General features: G+C 59.6%; 1 protein-coding gene across 2 annotated transcripts in view; it reads right to left on the reverse strand.

Moving 5' to 3' along the window:
- Window positions 1-27808, reverse strand: part of GDPD5 (glycerophosphodiester phosphodiesterase domain containing 5) — a 75407-nt gene that overhangs the window by 24707 nt on the left and 22892 nt on the right. For both annotated transcript variants that reach the window (XM_062196725.1, XM_062196726.1), the window contains exons 2-3: window positions 24417-24499; window positions 10955-11130 (exon numbers count right to left, since the gene is read on the reverse strand). In XM_062196725.1, coding sequence (XP_062052709.1) covers window positions 10955-11071 — 117 coding nt within the window. In that variant the 5' untranslated portion in view covers window positions 11072-11130; window positions 24417-24499. The remainder of the gene's footprint in view (window positions 1-10954; window positions 11131-24416; window positions 24500-27808) is intronic.

Consider the following 27808-nt stretch of genomic DNA (forward strand, 5'->3'; position numbering starts at 1 on the left):
TGCTAGTGCACACCTTGGGAGGCAGCAGCCCAAGTACTTGGTTTCCTGCCACCCACGTGGGAGACCAGGATGGAGTTCTAGACTTCTGGCTTCTGACTGGCCCAGGCCCGGCTGTGGTGGGCATGTGGGGTGTAAACCAGCAGATGGAAGTGCTCTCTCCCCCACCCCCCATCCCTCTCTCTCTACCCCTCTAACTCTGCCTTTCAAATAAATAAATAAAACAAATCTTTAACAAAACACATCAGCACTTGCACCACGCGGTAGCTGTGAGGATCATTGAGGTAAAGCAGGTGGGCAGAACCAGGCCTGGCCAGCAGCTAGTGCACCATCTGCCCCTCTCCAGCACACAGGCAGTGGTCTGAGCACCTCTCCTGCCCAGGAGGGACAGTGGGTGCGGGCAACCCACGCTTGGGGCAGCAGCTGCCACCACTCACAGTCAGGTGTGGAGCCAGGCTGCCTTGCTTAGCCCCACTCCATACGCATAGAGAAAGGCAAAGAAATGTGGTCCTCCAGCAGCAATGGACAGCGGCTGGGGGCTGGCTGCTTGGTCCACCTGGACACTGACTGGCAGGGCCCCAAGTCCAGGGACGGAGGAACCCTGGTTAGGAGCAAGGTGGGCCGTGTGCCTTCCTGGGGAGCCAGCAGCCAGAGAACGGTCAGGCACATCTTGGGGCACAGCTCCGTGCAGCTGGGCTGAGGCTGGCTTGCACTGCCACATCAGAGCCCACACCCTCGCCCCAACATCCCGCCCTGGCCAGCCAGCACCCCAGGTCCAGTCCCTCTAGAAGACCCTCTCACTGCCCTGTGTTCTCCTTTGCTCCCTGCAGTACCTGCTTCCTGCAGGGCGCAGCAGGTGGGTCACGGGCCACCTTGGACACCTGGGTCTCCCACAGGGTGGGCCACGTCCCCAGTCTGACTGCCCTCTGGTCATGCCCCAGCCGGAGAATTTTTCTGGCCAGACGCCAGAGCACACACGCACGCCCCGCCCCATCCTCTGCCCCTGGAGCCACCACACCTGCACTCTGCCAGGCACTGAATTTCCCATCCTGCCCCAAGCAAGCTCTTTCAAGCCACACCCCCACTGGCAAAACAGCCCTCCTCCCTGCAGCCTTCTCTGTTGGCGGACGCCTGCCCCTCAGCGCCCGCTCAGCCCCTAGCACCCATCTCGGTCCCCGCAGACCCCACAGTTCTGCAGCTGTCCCTCTCTCTGTGGCTCTCCTCTCTGCAGTCAGTGCTGAGAAGGACTTGATAAGGAAATGCAAGAAGAGGACCCCTCCTCCCTGCTGTGGATAAGCAGGCCCACCCAGGAGAGAGCTCCCTGAGGGCTGAGCATCCCCGCCCCACCCAGGAGCCCTGGGTCTCCCGTGCCTGGGCCAGTGGGGCTGGTGGCCATCTGCCCACCTCCACAGGTCTCCAGGGGGCCTGCGGTTTGAGAGGGTAGGGAACCTGCTGTGACAGGTGTGATGCAGGACCAGGGCAGCACTGATGGGGACCAAGGGAGAATGAACACCGAACCCTGGAGCCAGGCCCTGGGGGTGGGGCATGAGCAGCCAGGTGGCGGCTGGGCCTAAGCCACGGGGATCTCGGGGTCCAACTACCTGGTCCCAGGCATGGGTTGGGGCTGGGGTCCCCAGGGATAAGAGCCCCATGGGCTAGTAGTCTGATGGGGGTGGGAAGAGGCCCCAACTGCAGGGGCAGGAGCCTGTGGGGTCACTCAGAAAACAATCAGAGGAAAAACCTGAATGGCAGGGGCTGGGGGGAGGGGAGTTGGCGGAGGAAGTGGCCTGTGGAGCCTGCAGGGCTGATAAAGAGGCCCCAGATGGCCGCCAGGCCCAGCACAGAGAGAGCAGCGGTTGCCCCCCCCCCCCCATCCGCTGTCCCCACCAAGACCACGCAGAAAGGGATCAGGGATGAGACCCTCGGGCCTGCCCTCCTGTCTCTCTCACTTAGGGTCTTTGTCCCCATTATACAGAGGCTAGAGAAGGGCCACCCCACATGAGGAAGCCCCTCCCACAGCTGGGTGCAGAGCTTGGGGAGGGTGCCTGGCTGCCTGGGTGAGTGCCGGTGAGTCAGCGGGGTCCCAAGGAGGGGTGTGGGGACGGGATTGAGCCCCAGGGTCCTTCCCAGGGTCTGCCACCCCAGTGGTGGTGACACAGCCCCAGTCCAGGTCTCTCTTCTCTCTCCCTGGGCCAGGCCCAGGCCGGGCCTCCCACTCCCTCAGGAAGCCTCCCACCCTTGCAGGCTCTAACAGGTCCTCCGCACAGACCCTGGTGCCCATCAACACTGCAGGGAAGGCAAGGACACAGGCCCTGCAAACCTGGCTCTGCCCTTTGGTCCTCAGTCTTGGTTTGCTCACCTGTGAAATGGGCATAATAGCCCCTGATAATGACGCCATAATACATGAGCAGACAAACATCAGGTAGCATGCAGTAGGGCCAGCATAAGGCACGGTTCGCCAAGCCGTGGACTCTGCCAAGGCGGGGATGGCCTGGGCATCTCCGCCTGGGCCAGCATCAGGCTGGGACCTGCGGTGGTTCTTAGATACAGAGCGAGGAACAGAAGGAAAAACTGGGAGACGGCGGGAGGCCTTGGGACCTGTGGCTGGGGCCATCCTCCAAGCCCCAGACCTGTCCTGAGACTCCCCCTCGGGGTGCCCAGGAACCAGAGGAAGGAGCTCCCAGGACACCCAGGCCTGCTTCCTTTCAGAGCCCTGGCAGCCGCTGGGGACCAGACCGAGGCTGGGTGAGGCTGGGGTCAGGCAGTCCCTGGGCTCACCCAGGCCCCAGCAGGAGCGTGCAGGAGGCTGCCCGGACAAGGGGCCAGACAGGAAGAGAGCGGCTGGGGAGAGGCATGGGCCTGAGGCCCCAGCCCTGCTCCCAGTGCACAGAGGCCTAGCTCTGGGGGCTGCGTGCATTCAGCCCCACAACCCTCCCCCTCCCCCACCCTCGGGAAGATGAGACCCTGCCTGCAGACCCCTCAGGGTGTGTCAGGCCCCTCCTCACCCTCTGCGTGCGTGTGGGAGGGGGCACATGAGCGAGCAGTGGGCTCCGATGGTCACGGAGCAGGCTGCAGGGGTGGGGACGGCCCTGATGCCGCCATCTGCCCTGCACTGCAGGCCCAGGCCAGAAATCACACAGCTTCCCCTGCCACCACTGGAGACCCTGTGGGGTTGGGAGCAGCCCGCAGGACCCCCCAACAGGACTGGAGCCTGAACCTCAGGGCCAGGACTCCCAGGTGGGAGCTGCCAGCCCACTCTGGAAGCCTCAGCGACACCCAGGCCCACTCCCGTCCCCCTGCCCCCCAGCCCTGGGACAGGGGCTCCAAGGGTGGGCACTGCCTGCTGTCTTTGGGACCAGCAGCCGGCGGGGAGGCCGGGTCTGGCAGTGGAGCAGCACTGCCTGTGACTCCCAGATGGCCACTGCTGAGTGGCAGTGACCTTGGGGAAGACATTGAGGCTCTGGGAGCCCCCAGCCTCCTGCTTGTGACACAGGCCTGCAGACCAGGGCCCTCACATGCCAAGTGCCCGGCTGTGGCCAGGCAGGAGGAGTCACTTCCCTTCCGCAGCCCCTCCCCGGGCTGGAGCAGAGGTCGGCCTCCCCCACCGCCACCCTGCAGCCGGCTCACGCAGACCGCACAGAGCAAGTCCCCCACAGGGCAAGTGCACGAAAAACCGCAGGGTCAGGTGACCAGGGGCTGGGGGGAGAGGCTGAAAAGCCGGGTTTTAATCCCGGCCCTTGTGCCCACGGGCTGCTCGGCAGCGGGCTGGGCACCCAGCCCCTCACACCTCGGCTTCCTCCTCTGTTCACAGGGGTGACATCAGCCCGGCTCACGGGAGGCCTGCCAGGCCCCGGCGCGATCACAGATGCACGCTACGTCGCCAAACCCACCTCGCTTCTGTAATTATCGCTCCGCGTCTGACAGCCCTTTAATTACGCGACGACAGCGAGCGAGACTCCCCCGCCCCTGGCTCCGCACCAGACCGTGCTTCTGCTGCTGAGGACGGCCAGCCCGATCGCCCAGCCCCTGCCCGTGGTGAGCGCCGCGGTCAGCCCCACACTCAGGTCAGGCCTGGCCCTGAGGCCGGCCCAGCGGGAAGGCGGCGCAGGAATCCAGCCACCCGAGACCCCTCCAAGCGGGCTCTTCAGGACACTAGGGGGCGGGGTTCTCCATTTCCTGGCCTCATCACGTCCATCCCCTACCCCAGTGCTGCAAAGCAGGTGGCATCGGGGAAACTGAGGCACAGAGTGGCGCGGTGACTGGCAGAATTCACACCCAAGTCTGGGACCTCCAGCGTCCCCCGCTGTCTGAAGGCGACGAAAACGAAAAACACCTGCGTGATTATCCTCGCCTGAGGAACCAGGGTCAGAGGGGCGGGGCCTCATCCAGGGTCACACCGCGAGTCTTGGCGGCCCACCACCTCCCCTAAGGTGCAAGGGAGAACTGCAGACTCAGAGCAGCAGGGCCTGAAGGTACAGACACAGGACCAGGACAGGAGGGTGCAACAGACATCTGGACCTCACGTGCTGAAAAGCATCCCCCTAAGCCTGCGACACTCTACACCCCCAACCAACCCCAGGGCCGCCCCCATAACCTCACTGCCGCCCTCTCCCGGTCACTCCACACCCATGCACAGAGCCCTTCTCTGGGCCTGGGGTCCCTTGAACAGGTGACTTCAGACCTGGGAGTGAGTGTGGGGGTGGTGCAGGCAGGGGCTGCCTAGGCGCTTGGAGTCCAGATCCCCAATGCTGCCAGTTACGGGGAGGGGATGGCAGCCTGGAAGGCTTCCTGGAGGAGAAGACACTTGCAGAAAAGTGGAGGGAAAGGGCTCGCTGGGAACTGCCGACCAGGTGGCAGGGGTGGGGGAGGCTGGGGACAAAGGTGCAGAGCCACATAGCGAGGTGGGTTTCATTTTGGGGAATCGACTTCTCTTCCTTTGGGCTTATAAAAGCTTTCTCTGCACACCCTTCAGGCGTTCTAATTTCACGTAGTCACAGCCACAGCTCTCTTCCACAGGCCACGTTTGAGGAAGGAGGCCCGAGAGCAGGGACGTGAGCCACATTCCGCACTGGGGACTTCTTAGCTTCATCGGTCACCCTGAAACCTGAGGTCCCCTCTCCCTCTGTGGCTGCCCACGGGCGGCCGTGCGAGGACACAGCTTTGAAAACCTTGTCCCCGAAGCACGAAGACTCAACTTCCTTCGATTTTACATCTTTCCGAGCCGTTTAAATTTTCTCGACAAACGTGTGCTTTCTAAATGGGGAAAAAAAAATTAAAAATAGGAAACGATGCATTTGATCCGTCTGGAACTTATTTTGGTGTGAAGTAAGAGGCAGGCGTCTAATTTTACCCTCACCACATGGAAGCGTCAGCTGTCCCTAGGCCGCCTGCGATACTTGCACGAGCCCGGGGCCAGCTCAGCACAGGGTTAGGTTCCCACATGCACTGCACTTGTTTTCAGCTCTCCTGGCTGTCCAGAGGCAGCCCTTCAGCTCGGTGCTGCTCGCTGAGCCCTGCCCCAGGGCCTGCCCTCTGGGCCTGATGGCCCAAGGGGATGCAGAGTTTGGGGGGGGGAGAGGCAGGGGTGCCCCACCTGCAGGCCACACCCCAGGCCTGCACCCCACCAAGTTCCAAATGGGGGACGGTCTAGGAGAGGGCAGTGGAGAGGGAAGGGTGAGGGGAGCTCCAGCAGGGAGAGGTGGGCAGGCCCCGGCAGGATTACCCTGGCCCTGACCCAGGAGATTTGCGGGGGAGGCAGCGTGGGGAGGCTTGCAGTAGGAGGCAGCCCTGGGGCCCCTAGCGGAGAGGGATTAGAATCCCCGCCCCCAGCCAGCTCCTGCCAGCCTGAGAGGCTGGACTGATGTTGCAGGGCTGCCGGGGCAATTAGGGTGGCTGCTGGGGTGCACCCCCAGCACCTCATTAGGCACAAGGAGGAAGTCAGGCAGCCTGGAAGCTCCCTGTTGCTCCCCGCCCAACCCTGGGGTGCGTCAACCCCCAGGGACACAGAGAAGGGCTGAGGGACCTGCAGACGGCCAAGGCCAGGTTGGGGTGCACAGCCCCTGGGGGATGCCCCATCCCCTCTCCCTGCATTTGTGGAGTATCCTCCAAGAGTGCTAAGCCACTCCCCGTGCAGGGTGGTGTGGCCTCGACAGGTGCCCTCCACGCTGTCCTGAGAGGCACGAGGCAGGATGCAGGGGGCGCAGTGGCTTCATTGCCCGAGAAAAACTGCAGCCCGCCGGGGCTCCGCGGGGCTCTGCGGGCCTCTGCTCCCCTGCGGATTGGATGATATCATCTCCTGCTTTCCTGTCCTCATGGCAACCCTAGAGAGGTGCTTTCATCTCCACGCTAGAAATGGGAAAAACAGAGCTCGGAGCGCTCCTCTCCTGCAAGGCCCCCCAGAGGAGAATGCACCTGCAAGTCCCCTGCTGTGGCAGGAAGTACCCCCATCTGCGGCCATGGGACAAGGGGCGCCTCAGGAGGGCCAGCCGCAGCTCCCTGTGCCCCACAAGCAAGCAGTGGCTCAGAGGGCTCGGGCCTGGCCTGAGGCCACACCCTCAGGCACAGAGCCAGGCTGGGCAGGGTTCAGGCTCTGAACTTGCAGGGATGCCTCGCTGTGTCTGGCTGGAGCCAAACACACCCTGGAGCTCATCTCAGAAAGGCTGCTTCGTCCAGGAAGCACACCGTGATTCCCAGTGGGGCTCCATTTTCCCCGCCCTATAAACCCAGACGGTGAACAGGACCGGAAGTGGAGCGCCAGCTGGAAACTCCCCACCCTGCCTCCTGCCCACCTGCAGAGCCCATTCCCAGCTCCAGCAGCTGAGTCGGCACCTTCCCCGGCAACCACAACCAGGGGCCCAGGCAGCAGCGCCAAGAAGGCAGCATGCACCAGTCCATACATCTGTGCCACCTTCTCCAGCACTCCCACACCCCAGAGCTCGGCAGGGGTCCTGCCCCCCAACCGTGGGCAGCAGGCAGGCACATTCTCCAGGCGGCTCCTTGCTCGCTCTCACACCCATCACTCGGTCATCCCCCACCATCATGTGCGCGGCAACCCTTGCCCACCTGAGGACCTCTAGGCCAGGCCCCTGAGGTCCTGCAGCCCAGGCCAGGCCCTCAGCACACTTCCGAGTCCAGCGGGAGATGCAGAACATCGTGATCTGGGGGGGCTAGCCCAGACCCAGGGTGGGCGGGAGGCCTGGGGAGAGGGCAAAGGAACAAGAGCGGATGTTGGGGGCATTTGCAATGTCTTACCAGAGGCAGAGAGGAGACAGTGAGCATGCGTTCCAGGCAGAGGAATGGCAGGAGCAGAGGCAAGGAGCCGTGAAGGGCAAGGTTATTTGGGAAGGGTGAGCAGCTTGCGAGCTGGCATGGAGGGGATGGGTCTCCTGACAGCCGGTGTCTTCCTGCCCTGGTCCATCACAGCCCATCATAGGAGGGAGGCGACCAGGGTGGGGAATATTTTCACCCCCACCCCCACCTGTGCCATTCCCAGCTCCTGTCACCCCTCCTGCAGCACGGCAAGGCTTCCCATTTCCAGGGATGCCCCCTGTCCACCTGGCTGGAATCAGGGATGGTGGCCTCATCCTCAGAGGCTCCCTCAGCCCCCACCCACAGCCCGTGTATAGACTACATGGTCTATGCATCTGTGGACCCCTCAGTTCCCCGCCATCTACCCGCAGGGGTCCTTGTGCCCGGGATGAAGTCCAGGCTCCTAGGCACAGCCTTTGTGGGGCCACACCCTGTGCCCCCTCCCCCTCTGCACGCCTGGGCCACGCGGGGCCAAGCGACTTTCGGTTCCCAAGCATAAGGTGCACTGTGCAGAGTTCCCCTTGCCTGAAACATTTCCCTACTGTGGTGAGACGGGGTTCACCCTCCCAGAGCCAGCTCAGACACGCTTGCCCTGCCTCTGGTGTCCCTGGGCCCTGGGTGGTCTGGCTGCGTCAGTTCCTGTCTGCTCCCCCCGATCCTGGGAGCCCTTCGAGGAGGGGAGAGCAGGTGTGAGGCCCGTGGCCCTGGCCAGGACTCTGAGCCGGCATTGGCTTGCTGAACGAAGCAATAACCCAAGCTTCTGAGTCAAGACTGGTGTGCGGGGGACAGGGGAGAGGGCACAGGCCCGGGGCGGGGCGGGCCTGAGGAACGCACTGATGCCTTACGCTGTCAGGTGGAGGGCAGCCATTAAGATGATAACAGCCTTCCCAAGGCCGACTGCTGCAGCAATGCAGGGCAGCCGACTACCGCAGTCTGCTTCCCTGGGAATCTGGCCGGGAAGTTCCTCTGGGAGTCTGACTTACATCCCTCTCGCTTCAGGGTGCTGGCTTTGACATGGTCTTCAGTGGGGACGGCTCTTGTCCTACCAAGGCCTTTGTGGGCAGCATCAGAGTCATGAGTCACAGTCAACAACCAATGAATCAGCCCCAGTTATAAAAAGCTCCTCTCTGAGTGCCTCCTGCCGCAGGTTCCTCCCCTCCTATAGGCCGGGGCAGCAGAAGAGGTCCAGTCCCTGTTGGGGACCCAGCTTCCTGTGTCCTGGGGGAGGGGGCGCTGTGAGCAGAGGCCTGGAGAATTGGACAGGGCGGGGGGAGCCTGTGGCTGGTGGGCAGGCAGGAGACGGCCAGCTGGATGGAGAGGGAGACGGGCTCCTTCCCGCGTGCCCCGGGCCCCTCCACTCCACAGGGGGGTCCTAACCAGGCCGATGCTGAGGTTCCTAGCCCCCACGTGGGGACACTCCCTGGTGCTCCAGTTCCAGTGCCCTTCCTCCTCCACATGGAGCTGCCTAAGCACTCCTCCCTGTCCAGGGCACACCCCCACCCTCATTTCAACACACACATTCCAAGTGCACCTGCTCTACCTTCCACCTCCTTCCTCCTGAGGCTTGTGCTGCAAATCTGTCACTGACTCCCTGGGTGATGGCCTCCAGCCTTGATTTCTCCTTCCATAAAATGGGCACACAATCCATCCTGGCCCATAGGGGTGTTTGAGCAATGAATGGGATGATGCATGTCAGCCATTGGCTCCTGGGTACCCCAGGTACTCAATGAATGCAGACTTTCCCCTTCATGTCCCAGCCCGAGGACAAGGCGGCAGCGTCTCTGTGACTCAGCCACCCGCCAGGTGCCCCGTGTCACAGATAAGGCCTAGAGAGGCTGGTGTCTGAGTCGGGAGAGGCAGGAGGGGGAAGGTGGCAGTGAGGGGAGGCCATATCCCCTCGCCTTGGCCGCTCCTCCGCCCCAAGCCCAGGCAGTGCTCCTCTCTCGCCAGGCCTCTCGGTCAGCAAAACGTCATGCAGCCCTACTGGGCACCAGCCCTGTGTGAGACGCCAGCCCGGCTGTGGTGGCAGGTGGGGGCTGGGGAGAGGACCGAGGAGAGAAAGGGTGAGGGCGGAACCCGGGAAGTGGGAGGAGCGAGTCCTCAGCTCTGAGTCCCCCGGGCACCTGAGCCAGGCTCGGCGCCGCTGCACAGCCCTCTCCCCACCAGCCAGCCTGCTTCCTGGCCTCTTGCTGCCCCTTCAGCCCAGGCCCCTTCCCTGGAGCTGCAGACCCGGGCATTTGCAGGCCTGGCATAGCCCCGGTTCCCAGCCCCCCACAGTTCCCACTTCCCCCACCCCAGGCCCTGAGCTGCCACAGCCGACTATCACTTCCTGGCCCCTGGCCCACAGTAGGCTGGGCCAGGGCCCACCAAGGAGCACGAGATGTCCTGGGGGACACGCCTTCCTCCAGGGTCCGCCTGACAGCAAAGGGGCTTCTGGCTTGGGAGCTGAGCCATCCTTTGCCGGCCCTGTAGGTGAGACTGCCACACCTACACCCCCCAGGGCCACATCTGGGCTCTGCCCCTGCCCCTCGCCCACGACCATCCCTGCCTTCTGTCTCCCACTGGGAGCTGGTGGCCTTGTCCTGATGCCCAGTCCTGCTGGCGCCTCCCATCCCCCTCCCCTCGCCTTCAGGTCTGAGGCCCCTGCTCCTTGACAAGGGCGCACTGTCCCCCGCGGCTGACAGGTGGAGGAGCTGCTAGGTGGCCAGGCACCAGGGGAAGAGGCACCAGAACGCTGGCTCACCTGACTCCAGCCCCAGACCTGCCTGCTGTGGGGAGATCCCGTGCCCATGTCAAAGGAGAAGGTGCAGTCCCCAGAGGGCTTCTGGGAGCTGCTCTCTGCAGCCTTGGGCAGGCCCTGCCTCTCCCTGCTCCAGGTCTGGCCATGTTGCCTCCTCTGAGCTGGGCACAAGGATGAGCCTGGTGCCCCCCCACAACCCTGACTCGGCTCCCCTGGGCCAGCACAGCCGGAGCCAGGAGCCAGGCAGGCGGGCGGAGGCTTCCTCCACCTCCCCATCCCCCACCCCCACCCCAGCTCAGCCTCTGGGTGCTGGCTGAATGGGGAGGCCGGGGAGGCCGCCTCTTTGTTCAGACAAGCAGGAGGGAGGAGCAGGCCTTCAGCAGCAGCAAAGCCCTCAGATAAATACCACAGGGGAGTTGGGTTCCTTCAGAGAAGAAACCAGATCCGCCCGCGGACAGCGCCCTGGGCACAGCCACCTCTGAACACTGAAGGAGGCTTTCTCATCCGGCTCAGCACCTCCTGCCAGATCCTGCAGGCCCAGGGCTCAGGTGACCTGCCCCGGGGGCCAGGCCACAGCCACGCCAGCGCCAGGCTCCAGGGCGGCGGGGCTCACCGGCGCAGCCTCTCTTGCACCACGCAGGCTGCCTGCCCAGCTGCGCGTGTGCACCATGGAGCAGTCTGTCCCCCGTGTTGGCAGAGGAAAGCCAGCAACAAGTGCCATCCCCGACACGGAGAGCTCCTGCCTTGCCCACCTGGTCAGGTAGATCCAGGAATTAATAACCATGGGCCCATTTCACAGAGGGGTAAACAAACATGCAGAAGGGTGGTCTGCCCAGAGCCCCTCCCCCGCCCTGTCCCCCCTCGGACTGGTGGGGCTCCCTGGGTCCCTCTGACGGCCAGGCGGCTCACCGGCGTGGTGTCATCGTGGGAGCGCTGGTAGCGCTTCCAGCGGCAGCCGTAGATGCCCGTGAGGCAGGAGAGGCACAGCTGAGGCTCGTAGTACTGCAGGGGCTGGTGTCTCACCATGCTCGTGCCCGCGGCCCTGGCGCCGGGCCCTCAGGCGCCCATGGAGGCCCCCGCTGGTCCTGTGGGAGGAAGCACAGGGCTGTGAGGTCGGGGAAGGCAGATGGGTGAGGTCACACAGCCGAAGTCCTTGCCGCCTGGGCAGGACAGTCAGTCCCTGCTCTCGCTGACACCCAGGGGTCAGACCTGTCCCCTGCCACCAGCCCTGCCCTGCAGCCGTCCCGAGCTCCTCGGCGGCCCCCACATCAGCCTAGCATGCTGCTATTCCCAGAATGCTCCCCTCTCTCTCTCCTCCGAGGCCACCCCACACCCCCACAGCTCCCTCCCCGGCCTCAGCTCCTTCCCTCGATCCTACTCTCGATTTGCTTATTTTCTTTCTTGTCTACCTACCCTACAATCATGTCAATTTCACGACAGCAAGGAGTTACATATGTCTGATTGTCTGCTGCATCCCCAGGAATGAGAACACAGCCTAATACCCAGATTGTCTAAAGCAACACCCTAAAATAAAAGATCTTAAAAGCCGGAATGATCGGGCACTTAAAATACACCAGGCGTCGTGTGAACACTTTGCCTCCACTGTTCCAGCTCACAGCTTTCCTGAAGTGTAAGTGCTTCACCTAAACCCATTCAACTGTTGAACAAAACTGAGGCTCAGGGAGAGAAAGGGACAGTTCCTGGCTTGTAGTCACACAGATGGGTGTGGCCATTCTAGAGATCTGTTCCAGTGGCCCAAAGTGTTCACTGCTCCAGGCAAGAGGGCCCCAGGCCTGCTGGGAGGACACTGGCATCTTGAGGGTTGAAGTGCTGTCATCAGGAGCCAGCACCCCAACCCTCCTTGGTTCCCCAGAGATACAGGTGGGGCTTAGCCCCGGGGCCAGTGTCGGTCAAGTGTGTGCAGGTGGCAATGGGTTGCCCCGGGCCAGGTGCTCTCTGACCCTCTGCACCCCTGGGAGACGTCACTCTGGTGGTGATGTCACCTAGCAGGTGAGGACCTCAGGGCAGCTGAGGACCTGCCGGAAGGTGCATGGCCTTGTGGAGCTGCAAGGACTCAGTCCCTGGCCTGTGGGCCTTCAAACTTGAAGTTCCCGTGTTCTGTCCTAAGCCCTAGCGACAACAGGGTCAGGACACAGTGGTCTCCCAGGGCCCTCCTGGCACAGTGATGGGTACAGCCAGGTGCTGCTCTAAGTGCTTTCTGTACACTGACACAGAAGCCCCAGGAAGGACATGGTACCATTATTTTCTTATTGAGATAGAATTCACATTAAAAGGTTTTTGAAAGGCTGATGTACAGCTAAAGCTGCTGCTTGAGACACCCACGTCCAATATCAGGTGCTGGTTCAAGTCCTGGCTGCTCTGCTTCCCACCCAGTTCTTTGCTGCTGTGTCTGGGAAAGCGAGTGATGATGAACCATCCACTGGTTCACTCCCCAGATGCCTGCAATGGCCAGGGCTGAGGAGCCAACAACTCTGTCCGGGTCTCCCACATGGGTGGCAGGGGCCCAAGCACTTGGGCCATCTTCTGCTGTGTTCCGAGGTTCATTAGCAAGGATCAGAAGTGGAGCAGCTGGGACTTGATCTGGTACCCATACAGGATGCCAGCATCACAGGTGCTGACTTAACTTGCTGTGCCGCAACACCAGCCCCAGACACTTAATTTTTAGGGTATTCCCAAAGTTGTCCTATTCTCACTTCTATCTAACTCCAAAACATTTTCATCGTCCCAGCAAAACCCCCAGAGCCATTAGCAGTCACCCCCCACTCACGCTCAGCCCCGAGCCCACTGTCTCTGGACTCGCCTGGCCTGCAGACTGCACAAAAGTGAAACCACACCGTGTCTGTCTGGCTGCTCTCAGCTCACCACCCTCCAACTCCTCCATGCTGTGCCATACATCAGGCCTCACTCCTTTAATTTTCATGCATTTATCTGAGAGACAGATCAAGACAGAGAGCTCCTATCCACCTGTTCACTCCCCAAATGCCCACAACAGTTTAGGGCCGAAGTTGGGAATTCAATCCAGGTCTCCCACGTGGGTGACCCAGACACTTGAGCCATCCCTGGTGCCGATCAGGGTGTACTTAGCAGGCAGCTGGAGCCAGGACTGGAAGCCACACACTTAGACATGGAGGTGGACACCCTAACTAGCAGCCAGGCCGCCTGTCCACCTCTGCGCTCCTTTTCTTTTCTTTAAGATTTATTTATTTGAAAGGCAGAGTTAGAGGGAGAGGGAGAGAGTGAGCAAGAGAGGTCTTCCATCTGCTGGTTCATTCACCAAATGGCTGCCACAGCCAGAGCTGAGCCCATCCAAAGCCAGGAGTCAGGAACTTCATCTGGGTCCCCCATGTGGGTGCAGGGGCTCAAGCACTTGGGCCATCCTCTGCTGCTTTCCCAGGTGCATTAGCAGGGAGCTGGATTGGAAGCGGGGCAGCCGGGACTTGACTGGCGCCCACGTGGGATGCCAGCACTGCAGGCAGCAGCTTTACCCGCTATGCCACAGTGCCGGCCCTCTGCGTTCCTTTTCAGGGCACGGGGGGAACACATTTTGCTTATCCACTCTTCAGCTGACGGGCATTTGAGTCATGACCTTCATCTGCTTGTTTAGGACTGATGCTGCTGTGAGCGAGTTGTTCAGTGAACTTCAGTTTTCATTTCTCTTGGGAATGTGGGTCACGTGGTAATGCTCATGCTGAACCTTCTGGGGAACCACCCAACCAGGGTCTGCAGTAGCTACGCCATTCTGCACTCACCCCGGTCACACCCATTTCACAGAAGCACAGAAGGCTGGGCCACTGGCCAGAGGCCACACAGCAGAGCCAGACTTCACACCCAGCCACGCCAGCTCCAGGGGCCTCGCTTCAAACACTAACCTGCAGTCCTGCCAAATCCCACCTGCTGCCAGCGTTCATGTATCTCCAAGCTAAGAACAGTTTTCTGAATGTTTCTGAGCGGTTGGGGAACAAACTCCAAACATGGTTACCTTGTGTTACACAAAAATTATAGGCAAGCCAGAACTCGGCATCCGTAAGTCAAGTTTTGGATGCAGGCACACTCTTCACTTAGGGACCGTCTGTGGCTGCTGTAACTACAGCAGCAGAGTGGAGCAGTTGCCACGGAGACCATATGGCCTGCACTGCCCACAACTTGTACCGCCTGGCCCCTGGGGGTGGGGGCCAGGAAACGTGTGCAGACCCCTGCAGGCAGGGACTCTCAGGCTCCTGGGGCCCTGGCCGGGCTGAGCCAGTACTGGGAGGGCTGCTGGCACCGACCATGGTGCAGGGTGCTTCCTGGAGGCAGCGCTGAGTTGAGGTCTGGAAGATGAGCCTCCAGGATGCCGCTAAGTGCCCAGGGGCTGCTCCAGAGGGACACAGTGGGCCTCAGGCCCACTCACCACTTCTGCCCCCCAGGGCCACTCGGGGCCTTTGCCTGCCCACTGCGCCCCTTCCCCCACCCCAATGCTAACCCCAGCATTGGGATTCCAGCCCCAAGACTGAGGGAAAGCACGTTGGGGTTTGCAGGGAATACTGACCAGCAGCTCTGAGCCTCTTCATTGCTGGGAACTGCTGTGGCCTCAGCCCCAGCCCCCGCAGCTCCCAGAGTGCCCTGTGGACTCCTGGACCACCAGGGGGGCGCCCGGAACCAAGCTGGGTCAGGGGCCTGGGGGACAGCCATGGGGTGTAGGATGGGGGCACTGCTGCCCTTGGCTTAGCTCCTGCGGGGCTAGGAAGGCTGGGGTGAGGGCTGAGGGGTGTGTGTGTGTGTGTGATGCTCTCAGCTTAACTGTACTCCAGATTTGAGGAGCTCTGTGCATACTCCACATATGCACCCCCACATTCACAGCCTTCCAGAAGGGATGGCGGGGCAGAGTCCACAGCCAGGGCGTGCGATCTCACCCTGCGCACCTGGCAGACGAGGGTCTGAACTCTGCCCCCTCCCGTTGCTGACCCCGCCTGGGCCACCGACTTACTCTGTGGCTGAGGCCTCTCAGGGCTCCTTCTGAGCCACCGCCTCTGAGACCATGGAAGGGGTCAGAGCTTTGTGTTGCTTCTCAGGTGTTGAGGAGCCAGGCCCAGGAGGGCAGCGGGTGGCCATGCTGTGCGAGGAGCCTAGCCCAGGCTCCCCTTCCTTCCCCAGGACTCTCTGACCCTGGGACAGTCCCCACATGCCTCAGCCCACCCCCTCCACCCGCAGGCCCTACAACAGAGCGTCCCTACCAACCCTGGAACGGAAATCCCACACCCAGGTAGGAGAGCAGGAAGCAGAGCTATGGCCCCTGCCTCTCCCCAGGCGAGTTTTCATCCTGCTCTTCACTGGAGGAGCCTCTCCAGGAGCCAGACCGCCCCTTCCCTGCACGTTCTCCTGGCTGGGCCACGTTGTCCATTGCCATGGCTTCAGCTACCCGGTGCTGCCAGGGCGTCTCTGCCTCTGCTGGAGAAAGCTCCCAGCTGTCTCCAGGGGCGGTCACCCAAGCCCTGAAGATGCAGATGGGCCATGCTGACCGCAACTGCTCCTAATGCCTCTTGAGGCCCCTCCCTCACTATCCCTTGGGCCACTCATTCGGTCCAGGTCTCATCTCTCTCCTGTCTCCCTGCAGTCAGCACCCCTCCAATCCCAGCTCTCACCTGCAGCCCACAGTGATCTGCACAAGAGGCAAACGGCTCAGAGCCGGTTCCTACAGAACTTCTTGCCCCTCACCTGGTTAACACGGATGCTCCCTACTCGAGGCAGCCTGCCTGAGCCCAGGTTTAGTTTAAGGTCTCCCTGGCCTCCCAGAGCCCTCCATGCCCCCTCTCTCTTCCTTGGACACACTGTGTGAGCCCTGCTGATGTGCCCGTCTCCCCATGGAAGACCTGTGTTGTCCCCATGTCCCCAGCACAGACAGCAAGGAGGGGGGAGGGGAGGGATGCCCCGTATTCACTTCAGAGGGGGACCAGATGCTTTCGGAGCTGTGCATGGTGCACATTCAGACAAGCTTCCCGAGACCCGGCCTCCCCCATCAGCCCAGGCTCTGCCCCTGCCAGGCTCACGGCATCAGTTAGCGTTAACTGAGTTCTCCAAACCAGTTCCCAGGAAATCCCCTACCAAGAGCCCTGTTGGCCCCAGCCCAAACCCCATCTCCTGGCTGAATTCTCAGCCTCAGCTCTGAGCATAAACAGCTTCCTGTTTGCACAGGGGAAGGACTTCCAAGGGCCCACACCTGCCAGGGAGTACGTACCCCCTGAGGAGTGGGGCAGGAGGCCTGGGGACAGCCCCACACCGCCAGGGTCCTTCCTCATCCGGATATCCTGCAATTCACCTGACTCACCACCCTGCCCCTCCTCCCTCCCGTGACCACCAGGCTGCTTGGCCCCAACAGACCTCCCTCTCTCTCCTGAGTGTGGAAAAGTCTCAGGTCAGGTGGCAGTGCCAGGGTTCCAGCCTGGTCTCCCCAGCTGACTGGCTTGTGCCTTTGGACAGGTCTCTAACGCTCTGACTTTACTCACTGGGGAAGTGAGGGCTGGATGGGATGGCATGAGAAAGTGACCATGTCTGCAGCCAAAAGGAATCACACACGAATGCGCGCTGCAACGCGAACAAAACTCCAAGCACAGGATGCTAAGTGAAGCAGTAGTTACAAAAGGCCACAGAGTGGATAGTTCCATTGATCAACAATGTGCACAACAGGCCGGCGCTGGGCCAGAAAGCAGATTCGTGAGTGCCAGGGGCTGCTGGGAGCCTGGGGGAAGGGGCGTGGCTGGTTATGGGTGCAGAGTTTCTTGTTGGTGGTGAGGAATACGTTCCAGAATTAGCGGTGATGGTTGCACAACTCTGCGGATAAAGTCCACTGAATTGCACGCCTTTAATGGAAGGATTGTGTGGTGTGTGAGTTTTACCTCAGTAAAGCTCTTTTTCCCCAAGTGCCCGGGTCTGGAAGTCAACAGGAGATGAAGTGCGCTGGTTGGAGGCGCTAAGGCAGCGGCAGCTGTCCCAAGGAGCACAGTGGCCTGGGGACAGTGGCCTGGCTGTACCTGGGTCCCCTCCATTCCTACTCAGGTAGGGTCTCCAGGGCCCTCAGGTTCTGCAGTTTACTCCCACTCTCTTCCCAGGAACTCCTCTGCTCCAACTAACCTGAACTGTGTCTGTCCGTCACCAAAAGTCTTGACAAGTGGAAAGGCCATCACTGTGTTCCCAGTTCTTGGCAGTTTTTTTTTGTTTTGTTTTGTTTTTTGTTTGTTTTTTGACAGGCAGAGTGGATAGTGAGAGAGAGAGAGAGAGAGAGAAAGGTCTTCCTTTTTGCCGTTGGTTCACCCTCCAATGGCCGCTGCGGCCGGTCTTGGCAGGTTTTAAGCACTCGAGAAATGTGTTCAAGAGATGCCAGAACTGACATGGGTGCCACGTTGCTACTCCCAGTCACAATGGTTACTGTCTGTTGTGCTGTCAGCTGCAGGGGCACCTGTGGGTGGCATGGGGGCTTAGCTGGGTACCATGCTGAGTCCTGGACAGCTATGACCTCCTGGTGACAACCTTCCAGAGTAGAGGCCAACAGTCTTTACAGATTTAAAATAGGGGTTAGCATGGGGCTGGCGCTGTGCCGTAACAGTTAAAGTTGCTGCATGCAGGACAGGCATCCCACATGGGCGCCGGTTCATGTCCTAGCTGCTCCACTTCCCATTGAGCTCCCTGTTAATGGCCTGGGCAAAGCAGCAGAGGATGGTCCAAGCACCTGGGCCTCTGGTACCCACATGGGAGACCTGGAAGATGCTCCTGGCTCCTGACTTTGGCCTGGCCCAGCCCCAGCGGGTGTAGCCATCTGAGGAGTGAACCAGTGGATGGAAGATTTCTCTTTCTATGCCACCCTACCTTTCAAATAAATAAATTTCTTTTTTTAAAAAAGGGGGTGGTGGTGGCTGTGGGTGAATGGGAAAACAAGTGGAAGGATACTCATATGCCGGAATATTATTCAACAACAAAAAGAAATGGGCAATCCCGCTCCCCAGAGTCATGGGGAATCCTTGGAAGCATTTTTGTAGGGACAGAGCCAATGTGGGGTGACATACTGCATGCTTCCAACTACATGACTTTCTAGAAAAGTCAAAACCACAGTGGCAGCAAGATGAGTGGGCGCCAGGGCTCAGGGAGGGGAAGAAGGCAAACCAGTGGGGCCCGGGGGCTTGTAGGACAGAAAACTTATTCTGTGGGAGACCAGGAGAAGCACCTGCCTCCTGCCATTGGATCAGCGTGGTGCGCCGGCCGTAGCGCACCGGCCGCGGCGGCCATTGGAGGGTGAACCAACGGCAAAAAAGGAAGACCTTTCTCTCTGTCTCTCTCTCTGTCCACTCTGCCTGTCAAAAAAGAAAAAAGAAGCCGGCGCCGCGGCTCACTAGGCTAATCCTCCGCCTTGCGGCACCGGCACACCGGGTTCTAGTCCCGGTCGGGGCACCAATCCTGTCCCGGTTGCCCCTCTTCCAGGCCAGCTCTCTGCTGTGGCCAGGGAGTGCAGTGGAGGATGGCCCAAGTCCTTGGGCCCTGCACCCCATGGGAGACCAGGATAAGCACCTGGCTCCTGGCTTTGGATCAGCGCAGTGCGCCGGCCGCAGCGGCCATTGGAGGTAACCAACGGCAAAAAGGAAGACCTTTCTCTCTGTCTCTCTCTCACTGTCCACTCTGCCTGTCTAAAAATAAAAAAAAATTAAAAAAAAGAAAAAAGAAAAAAGAAAACTTATTCTGTATGACCTAGGACTGGCGCACACCTGTCATTACCCACCTGGCACACTTCACATAACACAAAGAGTAAGCTCCATCATAAACTATGAACTTTAGGTAATTACAATGTACTAGTCTGGGTTCATCAATGTAACAAAAGTATCACAGTTAGGCAAAATGTAAAGAACCAGGAGACTGGGGTGGGGGAAGGATAGGTGACAATACTCTGGATTCTACAATCAGTTTTTCTATTAGCCCAAGACTGCCCTCTTCTTTTTAAAAAAACTTTTGTAATTTATTTTCATTTTATTTGAAAGGCAGAGAGACAGACACAGATGGAGAGAAATCTTCCATCTGCTGCTTCACAAATGCCTCCAACAACCAGGACTGGGCCAGGCCTAACCAGAATTCGACCCAGGTCTCCCCCATGGGTGTCATGGTCTGCTGTCTCCCAGGGTGTGCATCAGCAGGAAGCTGAAATGGAAGCACAGCGGCCAGGACTTGAACCTTCGACCCCGCAGTATGAGACGCAGGCACCCCAAGCAGCAACTTAACTACTGCGCAAGTGCCCACCTCTCTTAAAAAGTCAGGTATAGGGCTGGCGCCGCAGCTCACTTGGCTAATCCTCCACCTGTGGTGCCGGCACCCCAGGTTCTAGTCCCGGTCGGGGCACCAGATTCTGTCCCGGTTGCTTCTCTTCCAGTCCAGCTCTCTGCTGTGGCCTGGGAAGGCAGTGGAGGATGGCCCAAGTGCTTGGGCCTTGCACCCGCATGGGAGACCAGGAGGAAGCACCTGGCTCCTGGCTTCAGATTGGTGCAGTGCGCCGGCTGCAGCGCGCCGACCATGGTGGCCATTTGGGGGGTGAACCACTGGAAGGAAGACCTTTCTCTCTCTCTCTCTCTCTTTCACCGTCTAACTCTGCCAGTTTAAAAAAAAAAAAAGTCAGATATATTCATATCTATATCTCTCTCTAAGAGGCTAAGTGATTGCCCAGGGCCAAACAGTTCCTCATGCAGGAGAGAAGCCGCGACTCCGAGGCTGCTGACTCGGCAGCCTGGACTCTGCACAGCACCAGCCCCACCGCACTTCCGTCCCCTTCAATTCCCGCTCCAGCATCTGTGGAGCTGCAAGCTGCACCTCAAAGGGTGGACATCAATATTTGGGTTGGCACCAGCGCAGGCCCAGAGTGAGGCCAGGCCCCCCGGGGAGCAAAAGGTACCGCGGTAGGGGCAGCGGAGGCCTGACCTCCAGGGGCCTGCCAGGAAACTCCCCCCTCCCCGGGAAGAGGAAATATTCCCTTTCCCCGTGGTCATGGCTTCCCTGGCTGACGGCCCGAGGCTGGGCTCCACCAGAAGCAGGCTGAGCGGCCTCCACCAGCCTCTGGTCTCAGCCTTGCCATTCTGGGAGAATCTGAACCCTCTGACGATCTCCGCAGGCCCCTCCAGCACTCAGCTCTGATGGGCTGTGAGCCACCTGCTCTCTCCTCAGCCCCAGGAACCGTTCAGCTGCTTGGGGAGAAGGGAAGGCCGTGCCCTGGTCCCTCCCGGGGCTGACTGGGGGGCCCTCCATTCCCAAGGCTGATGACGGGGTGTCCTGACAGCTCAGCACTCTCCAGAGGAATGCGCGAGCTGCTCGCCAGCACCAGCCCCCCGCAGCCAGCTTTTGGGGAGCACCTGCATATATAAGCTATTGCCCGCTGCACAGCCTCATTAGATGGTGTGAATGAGAGACCTGGGCCACCATCATCCTGCTGTGTGGCTGTGGGCAGACCAGTCCTCTCTGGGCCTCAGAGGGGGCCCTATGTTATAGAGGCGTGGGCAGAGAAGGTAGCCAGGCCCAGGGCAGGAAGGAAGTTTAAGTCCCAGGGGTAGCTGCCAGCTGGGGAGAGCGCCATGGCGGTAAGATGACGACAGAGTGGGCAGCACTGCCCAGGCCCCCATCACACCCGCTTGTCCTTGGGGAAAAGTTACTGAGGCTGAGCTCAGCCTGAGTGCTCCAAGACTCAATCACGCCATAATTAGGGTCATTATTAATCTCTTTCCACCATGATGCCTGGGCCTCGTGTTTACTCACACTTCTGTCCCAAGAGACCTCTGATTGCTCTTCCTCCTGGGAGGAAGCTGGCAGGGCCTGGAGGCCAAGGCGGACCAGGTCTTCCACCGAAGCCCTGCTGCACCTGAGGCGGTAGGCTCTGTCGTGAGCTCCCGGCTGCCTGCCTACAGGAAGTGCTCCCTGCTTCTCCTGGGGGGAAGGGCTGATTTCCCACCTTAGAACTGGGGCCTCCTGGCACCATCTGCCCCATGGCTCTCCAGCTCATTCAGTACATGTTTGCTGGTCTTTGTGTTTAACTTTTTAAAAAGAATTTATTTGAAAGGCAGAGAGACAGAAATATGGAAAGAGATTCTTCATCTACAGTTTCAGTCCTCTAAATGTTCACCACAGCTAGGGCTGGGGCAGGCGGATGCCAGGAGCCCAGAACTCCAGGTGGGTGTCTCATGTGGGTGGCAGGGGCTCAAGTATGTGATCTGTTATCTGCTGTGTCCAGGGTGTGCATCAGCAAGAAGTTAGATTAGAAGCAGAGTAGGGGGACTCGAACCAGGAACTCTGAAATGAGATGTGGGGGTCCCAAGCAGTGACTTAAACACTGTGCCAAGTGCCTGCCTCTCAGTACATTTTTTTTTTAAAGATTTACCTATCCATTTGAAAGGCAGAATTAGACAGTGAAAGACACACACACACACACACACAGAGTGAGAGAGTGAGAATGAGAGCACGTGCGTGCTATCTTCCCTCAGGTGGTTCCCTACCCAAATGGCCATAATGGCCAGGTTGAAGCCAGGAGCCTGGTACTCTACCAAGGTCTCCCATGTAGGTGGCAGGGGCCCAAGCACTTGGGCCATCTTCTGCTGCCTTCCCAGGCACATTAGTATTGTAGACAGGACTCAAACTCATGTTCATATGGGATGCCCACATCGCAGGCAGCAGCTTAGCTTGTTGGCCACCCCACTGGCCCCATCAGCACACATTTAAGAAGCCTCCACTGGGCCTGCACCTCGGCCACCACCTGCAATTCTGGCATTCCATATCAGAGTGCCAGTTTGAGTCCTGGCTGTTCTACTTCCTATCTGTCTTCCTGCATATGAGCCTGGGAAAGCAGCAGAAGATGGCCCAAGTACTTGGCCCCTGCCACCCATGTAGGAGACCTGGATGGAGTTCCAGGCTCCTGGCTTCAGCCTGGCCCAGCCACAGTTATTGTGGACATTTAGGGAGTAAACCAATGGATGGAAGATCTAGTGTGCACTCTGTCTCTCTCTGCCTTTCAAATAAATAAACAAACCTTAAAAAAATTAAAAGTTGCCTCCATCCTGTGCCCAGCACTGGAGCTGGGAAGGACTCCCAGTGCCAGAGGTGCCCTTCCTTTCAAGGACACAGCCCCGCTGTGGCACCTGCACGGTGCTTGACGTTCGCATGCATGCACGCACGGCCTCTCCTGGAAGCACTGCCCAGCTCCGCAGGTTGGAACCAACATCCCCGGTCTTACAGAGGAGCCAGCTGAGGCTGGTGGAGGGTGGGACACTGAGCCTCTCCCTCAGCCAAGGCCTCAGGGACAGAGCTGCACATTTCAGAGCACAGACCGGACAGGAGCCAGGCTCGGGACCTTGGCGGGGCCGTGGGTCCTCATGGCCCAGGAAGGACTTCCTTCTCAGTGCAGGGCCACGAGTGTGGGCTGAGTAGTCACCGAGAGGGGCCTGGCCTGGCCAGAGGGCAGAGCTCAGCTCCTCAGGACTCAACATCTCAGGCTGCAAATGCGCCAAACCAGAGCTTCAGAAGGGCCTTGCCCGGGACTCATCTAATCACAGAATCCTGGAGCAATGCCACTGGGGTCTTAGAACCAGCGCTGGGGGACCTGGGCCCCCCCACCCGGCCTCCCTGCCTGTGCAGCTCCCAGTGGTGGTGAGCCACCCAAGCCTGTGGTTGCATACTCCCGGCCATGGGCCCCTCTGTCCCTGGACAGCGGGCAGTTCCCTGTAGGGCACCAGGATGTGGCAAGTCCAGCCTGAAGGAGATCCTGCCTCCGTGGCACTGACAGAGGCAGCCAACGTCCCCAGGCCTCCGGCAGTGCCCTGAGAGACCTTCGCCATCTCCTCCCCGTCAGGTTGTCACCCCGGCCCCTCCCAGAAGCCCAGTGACTCAGGCACAGCAGCCAGGCTGGCTTTTTCGGATGCCTCATCTGGGCCCCAGGGGAGGGGGGGCACCTGAACGCGAGTGGGGTGGGGGTGGAGGAGGAAGTGGAGACTGGCAGAGACTTGCACCAGTTTTTGTCCCTTGAAGGAACTGGGGCGCCATGGCTTGCTTTGTTTATTTACAGTAGATAGCAGAGTTGTTCTACAAACAGGACCTGGGGCTGGGAAGCGAAGCCTCTGGGTGCCTCCTCCCAGACACCCACCTCCTTGGCGCTCCCTGCCCGGCCCTCGCCAACTGCTGCACTCCAGGGTCACCACCACTCCCAGCTTTGCCACCTCTGTGCCTTTGCTGACAGGGGAGCCTTTCCATGCCCAAATCCAGACCCCCTCCAGCTTAACAAATGGATCCCAAGCAGAACTGGGTCTGATGCCCACCCCACTCCCCAGAAGCGCACTGCCTCCTCCCTGTGGGCTCACGCGGCCCGGCAGAGCCCCTGAGAGTGATCACAGGCCTCCACGCTGGGTAATTATCGCTTCTGCCTCGCCCACCAGATGAAGAGCTTCCCCAGGCTGAGATCTGGGTCTGCCTGGTCAAGTCTGGCCCTGCGCAAGGTGACGGGGGCACAGGATACCCCCAGCCTTGGCCCTGCTGGAGGGCTCCCTGTGGGGGCCCTGTGCTCCTGCCCTGGGCTCACGTGTGTGTCAGAGAAGCTGGCTCAGTGCTCCAAGGAAGGAGAGAGGGAAGCAGCGCAGAGCCCCTCGTGAGCCCGAGCTCTGCCTCTGAATAATAATTAGCCTCTTCCCAATTTCCAGGAAGAAATTAAGTTCCAAAAAGAAAGCCTCAATTAGCTGCTGTCTCCCACACACTTTTCTTAACCCTCCGACATCTGTCTGCACATTTCTGTACCAGATCCAGTGTAAGTCGCTCTCAGATTTAGCCCAGAGAACCAGCGTCAGCACTGTTAACATCTTTTCAGTCCCTATGCTCCTAGGTACCTCTGAGAATCTGGGGCCTTGAACTTTTCTTCCCAGAGAAAACCAGCCTCGTTCAAATGCAGAGGAGGACAGTCCAGGAGTCAGCTGGTCCACCTTAAAGGCGCATGCCAATCCGTGGTTCAAGGCCTCCAGTTCCACCATTTGCCATGCCTTTCTTCGGCTGAAGCATCACTTTCTCTAGGATTCTCCCTTAAAATACAAACCTTTGGCAGGGAGCAGTTAGAATGCCAGATGAAATGCTTGCGCCCCATATCCCAGGGCCTGGGTTCGACACCTGGCTCCTGCTCCTGACTCTGGCTTCCTATCTGTGCAGACCCTGGGAGGCAGCTGGACACGGCTCACCCATACACGAGGCCTGTTCTGACCCCCTCATACACCAAGGTGCTGCGGCAGGGTGCCTCCCCCATGCGAGAGGTTACCCCTGACTTCCAGCCAGCCTGTCTCGCATTCCTCCCTCCCGCCTTTTTTTTTTTTTTTTTTTTTTTTACCTGGAAGAAGGCAGTGGTAGCAGTGGGCTGGACTCCTGGGGGTTTCTGTCTATGGAGGCAGTGATGTCACGTCACTGGCAGAGCTGAGGAGACAAGGGGACGAACCCAGTGAGACTCTACATCTCTGCACCCAGCCCTCAGCAAGTCCCGCCCTGTGCCCACCATATGCTAGACGTGAGGCCCCGGGGTGGGTCACAGCTAGTCTCAGCCCCGAGACACCAGGGCTGTGCAACCCGGCACCCACCATCCTCCATGCATGCATGCTATCCCCAGTTGCACCCAAACCTGAACTCAGGGCCACTCCTGCAAACAGGAGCCAAGGCCCAGCCACCCCGAGGGCAGAGCCCCTGTCCCGCTGTCCATGGAAGAACCTGCTTCTCTGAGGCAGCCAGCAAGCCAGCTGCTCTTCTAAAGCAGCCACCGAGGGAGGGCCACTGGGCCGGAGGCGGGATCCGGGGCCTGGTTAATTATGGGCCCGAGTTCTGAGTCATGCACCACCCCCCAACCCCAGCTCCTGTAGCCAGCAGGGCAGCCCCCAGCCCAGGAACAGGGAGGAGGGAAGAGGCCGACCAGCCGTGGGGGAGGAGGAGATGTAAGGGGCTGTCCCTGCCTGGCCTGCTAGAGGACAGGAGGCTGGCAGGGCCGGGGCCTGCCTGTGTCACCCACAGAGGCAGAGAGGGGCCAAGGCTAGGGCCCGGGTCCACACTAGCACAAGAGCGCTCCCCTACACAGCGGGACCCTGTAGCCCCACACCTACAAGAAACACATTGCAGAGACGGCGTCAGGCCACAGGTGGACAGAGCTGGGCTCAGAGACAGTGGAGGAATGAGCCCAGTTACTGAGACACAGACACCAGGGGAACCCAGGCCAGCATCTCTACACCGACGGTCCCCGGCTCCTGTGTCCCCAGTGCCTGGCACATCATGGTTTCAGAAACACACTATTTCCTTCATCTCCTGTGGTGATCCCGAGGTCCCCGGGGGGTGACAGATACAAATAGACCAGGGCTCAGCCTGCCGCACGCACACACCTGGGGGTCTCGCTAAAATGCATCCAACCAGGCAGGTCTCCACTGGGCCTGAGCTGCTTCCAAGTGACACGGACGCCGCAAGGCCGGCAGCCTCCACGGGAGCAGCGAGAACAGACTGGGTAAGAGGCAGAGGCTGGGATAAAACTACCCAGGGTGGAATGTTGGCTCATCCCGTGTGACCTGGGGGAAGTCAGGTGACGTCTCTGTGTTTCAATGGTAGAACCCACTCCACAGGGTTGACGTGGAGAGGCGCACTGCAGGAATTATGGTTTCAGATTTCTGAGAGGGGCACACGCCCGTCGGGGCAGCGGAGTCAGAATCCAAAGCCAATCTCATAATGTGGTCTCCGCTACACCAAGCTGCACAGGTCACGGCCATCGACCCTCCCCCATGGGGCGGACTTGAACGTGGAGGCCCAGAGAAGGGCAGGGAACTGACAGTCACCAGGCAGCTGGTGTCCGAAATCCAAGTTCGTGACTCCATGCCCAGTGCTCTTTCCACTGTACCTCAGGTCTTGTCAGGAAGAGAAAGTGCCAAGGTCCTCCCTGGGGATCCACCTGGGCCAGTCGCTAGCCTAGAAACGAGATGTGGGAGTGGTGGGTGTCCCCATCCTGGCTCCGGGCCACCTTGGCTTCCCAGCACCAGCCCGGGGCCAGTGGGCGCTGTGAGTTACTTGGAGCCAGTGCTCAGGCCCATGGCAGGAAGTGGCTCTTCTAGACGGGACCCCTGCAGAAGGAAGCTGACGGCGACAGAGCTGTACCTATCGGATTTTCCATGAAACTCAACAGACAAACGTGTATATGAATGAACGAAATGAGTAAATTAAGCAGTCTAGATTTAACCTCCAGCTATAGCGAAAGATCTGTTGTTTGCCCATGGTGAACTCTACGGTAGAGAGCATCTCATTGGCAAGACGATCCACCCCAAAACCACCCTGTGGGCAAAGGGGTCATCACCGTGAGCCCCACAGGTCACACAAACACATCAGGGAGCAGACGGGAGCCTGGTGCCCACGGCACCTGTGAGCCCTGTGGGCCTGAGCACCGGCTTCCCTGAGCTCCCCTGCTCGGGCCCCAGGCACCTGCCTCTCCAAAACTTGAACATGAAGAACACAAGGTGATTCTGTCCAGAAGCCCTGCCGAGGGGGAGGGCGTGGGGGGTGAGGGGCTCACACGTGGGAGGGAGGACGCTCGGACCTGCCGAGGCTTCTGCTGGCACAACCATGTGCAGCGGCTCCATGCAAAACCAAGCTTCCGTTTCCGGGAATGCGGAGCGTCCTCCAGCATGTCCTCCTGTTCTCCCGTGTGGTTCTAAGCACTCGTCAATCAGGGTGGGAGTCACAGAAAACGCACGAGGAACAATCTACGATACGCAACGATTCATACTGCACTAAGGTAACGTGGAGAGTGAAACTCATTCTTTAACTTGGCAGCTGATGGACACTGGACACTGGAACTGTAGTTTCTTTTTGTAAAAGTGTCAAACTTTGGGGTATGAGGCCGGCGCCGCGGCTCACTAGGCTAATCCTCCACCTTGCGGCGCCGGCACACCGGGTTCTAGTCCCGGTCGGGGCACCGATCCTGTCCCGGTTGCCCCTCTTCCAGGCCAGTTCTCTGCTGTGGCCAGGGAGTGCAGTGGAGGATGGCCCAAGTCCTTGGGCCCTGCACCCCATGGGAGACCAAGAGAAGCACCTGGCTCCTGGCTTCGGATCAGCGCGGTGAGCCGGCCGCAGCGCGCCTACCGCGGCGGCCATTGGAGGGTGAACCAACGGCAAAAGGAAGGCCTTTCTCTCTGTCTCTCTCTCACTGTCCACTCTGCCTGTCAAAAATTAAAAAAAAAAACAAACAAAAAAAAAAACTTCGGGGTTAACGCTTCGTCTCTGCTTAATTTATTTTAAAATCAGATACTATGGTGTCTTATTTTAATAGGTCATTTCACAAAATCAGGTTCTGAAAACATTTTCCTTTGTTAATTTTCATTTCTGATGAACATATTTCAAATTCTATTATACTTTCAATATAATTGCATTTTATTTTTCATCTTTTGGATCAGAACACAAATGATATGAAAATCTTGATTATAGCAAGCTGACTAGTGATCTTGCTAAAGTATAGCAAAGGAGGCAGGAGCCAAGGTGAGGGCTGAGGGCTTGGTGCACGGATCAAAGCTATCTCCCAGCCCACCCTGGCCAGTGCACAGCTGGACCCATCACAGGCAGCAACCAACACCTGGGAGTAGGCAAGCTTGTCCCCAGCACCTGCAGGCACCTGTCACCCCAGCACTGCCACGCCCCACTGCTTGTGGGACAGAGAGGGCTTCCAGCCCCCCCCCCCCCCCCGATCACTGCCCTATGTCCACCCTC

The sequence above is a fragment of the Lepus europaeus genome, chromosome 7, assembly GCF_033115175.1.
Source record: "Lepus europaeus isolate LE1 chromosome 7, mLepTim1.pri, whole genome shotgun sequence".
In the NCBI taxonomy this organism is placed as follows: domain Eukaryota; kingdom Metazoa; phylum Chordata; class Mammalia; order Lagomorpha; family Leporidae; genus Lepus; species Lepus europaeus.